This window comes from Penaeus vannamei, chromosome 30 (assembly GCF_042767895.1).
Source record: "Penaeus vannamei isolate JL-2024 chromosome 30, ASM4276789v1, whole genome shotgun sequence".
NCBI classification, from domain to species: domain Eukaryota; kingdom Metazoa; phylum Arthropoda; class Malacostraca; order Decapoda; family Penaeidae; genus Penaeus; species Penaeus vannamei.
The window spans coordinates 9595570-9598069 of record NC_091578.1 but is presented as its reverse complement, the minus strand read 5'-3'; the positions used below and the strand labels follow the sequence as shown (position 1 = coordinate 9598069).

Genomic DNA, 2500 nt, shown 5'->3' with positions numbered 1-2500 from the left:
AGTATATAAATAAATACAACTTAAACAATAATAGAAAGAAAAAAATATATAAACATATAAATCATTAAAAATAAAAAAGAAAGATAATAAGCAAAAGAAAGGAGAAATACATTTCTGTGTGTGTGCATGTATGTGTGTGCATATATGTGTGCATGTATGTGTGTGCATATATGTGTGTGCATGTATATGTGTGCATGTAGGTGTGTGCATGTATGTGTGTGCATGTATGTGTGTACATGTATATGTGTGCATGTCTGTGTGTACATGTATGTGGTGCATGTATGTGTGAGCATGTATGTGTGCATGTATGTGTGTATGTATGTATGTAGGAATGAATGAATGTATGTGTGTATATATATGTATTTATGTATGTATATACATAATTATATATATATATATATATATATATATATATATATATATATATATATATATATATATATGTATGCATTTGTGTATGCATGCATGTGTGTATGTGTATATATATATGTATGTATGTATGTATGTATGTATGTATGTATGTATGTATGTATGTATGTATGCATGCATGTATGTATGTATACATACATGTGTATATGTGTGTATGTGTGAATGTGTGTGTATGTGTATGTATATGTATGTCTCTATTAATGTATGTATATATGAATGTATGTATGTATGTATATAAGTATGTATGTATGTACGTATATACGTATGTATGTAGGTACATATGTACGTATGTATGTAGGTATATATGTACGTATGTATGTATGCATATATGCATGTATAAATGCATGTATGTCAGTATACATAAACAGCTGAACCTTGTTTCAGGAAGCTAAACACCTCTCCCCCCCTAAAAAAAATTCATTGTAATTCCTTTATCTATCGGCTTATCATTGATGGCAAAATAGTGCTTTTGTTGCTATACCTAATTGGAAGCCAATTTCAATAAATAATTGCAAAATATCTTTTTTCTTTCTTTGGTGCAATTACTAAATTTGATTCAACAACTAACTGGTAAATGATTTCACAGAATGCAACAAGCACAGCACAATAAACAGTAAATAACAGGATATGAGGTTGTGTAAGCATTTTAGTCATAAGAGGTTTATATCCAATTTTATAACAATAGTTCTCTAAAAATAAATATTTGTTTACATATTACAATCCCACAAGTATTATAAAATTTATAATAATAATAATAATAATAATAATAATAATAATAATAATAATAATAATAATAATAATATTAACAATAATAATAATAATACAATCATCATAATCTAACTATAATGGCATGATCTAATTCACAGTAGATTTGTATCATTTAATATTGTAATAAAAAATATAAAATCCTTGCATTAGAGCTGAAACTGCTACATTGGTGTTGTATGTCTCCACAGAATTCTAAATGAGTTTTGCAAACACTTGTGCTCTGCATGGGTTATCATATTTAAGTAAAGTTATAATCTTCAAGAACCCAAGGCTAATTGTAAACAAGGTTCAGCTATAATGTATGATAATAAAAATAATTATATGAGAAAATGTCAATTTACTTACATAATATAGAAATGTTGCAATACGATTCCCGTAGAGGCCTAAGTCAGATTCTACGGTATATTCACCTTTCTGTAACATGCATGTCAATAACAGTCTTCTGTCAGGTTAGTCATAATTAATTAAAAAACAACAACTAAGAAGGAAAAAAATAAAATAAACTAAAATGACAGACACAACAAGTAACAAACTAAAGTCAGATAAATATTAGTTTCGATACCCATGCATATGATGTCAGGTCTCTCTCTTCTTCGTCGTGTCTTACGTTTTAGTTTCTCTGTAGATGCAAACCCTGTTAGAAATTCATCCCCTCCTCATCTTCAGTCCTCATTTTAGCATTTAGAACAATTCCTACTCTAGAACTAACATCAACACAATTTTCTTATATCAGTCCAGCAGCTACATTCAACAATCATTGTTGTTTTCATCTATTTTAACTATAATTTTTTTCTCTTACTTCAACCCTCAAGTCATAACAAAGTCAGCCTTCACTTGATTCTGATGAAACTTACATCAGATAACATCAGCTATTATAGCATACTAAAATTGCAGAATATAACTTCAGCAACTTCAGAATACTAAAATCATAGAGGATAACTCGAACAAGTTAAGAATAATGAAATCACAAAGAACAACTTGAGATATTTCAGACTACTGAATCCACAAAGGGTAACTTGTTTTCAAATACTGAAACATTATTTATTTGTTTGATATGTATGTCCGTTCTTTTCAATTCAGTACAGAACTGGTATTGGTGCTCCTACTTGGTAACTCTATAATGGGTGTCCTTGACAACAAGTCACAACAGCAATGTTTTCTTTGCTGAACTTGCAGCTTATTCTGTTTTTTACTCATTATAATAATATGGGGTTCCACCTGCTGAAGGTGGAACCCCATATCATTATAATGAAGCACAGAAAACAATATGGTTACAATCAGACTTCTTGAATCTCACATTTTC

General features: G+C 29.1%; 1 protein-coding gene across 4 annotated transcripts in view; it reads right to left on the bottom strand.

The window, feature by feature from the left end:
• Positions 1-2500, bottom strand: part of PH4alphaEFB (prolyl 4-hydroxylase subunit alpha-1) — a 22083-nt gene that overhangs the window by 4681 nt on the left and 14902 nt on the right. For 3 of the 4 annotated variants that reach the window (XM_070142966.1, XM_070142965.1, XM_070142967.1), the window contains one exon: positions 1543-1611. The exons of the other annotated variant lie outside the window; for it this stretch is intronic. In XM_070142966.1, the coding sequence (XP_069999067.1) occupies positions 1543-1611 (69 nt within the window). The remainder of the gene's footprint in view (positions 1-1542; positions 1612-2500) is intronic. 4 annotated transcript variants of the gene reach the window in all.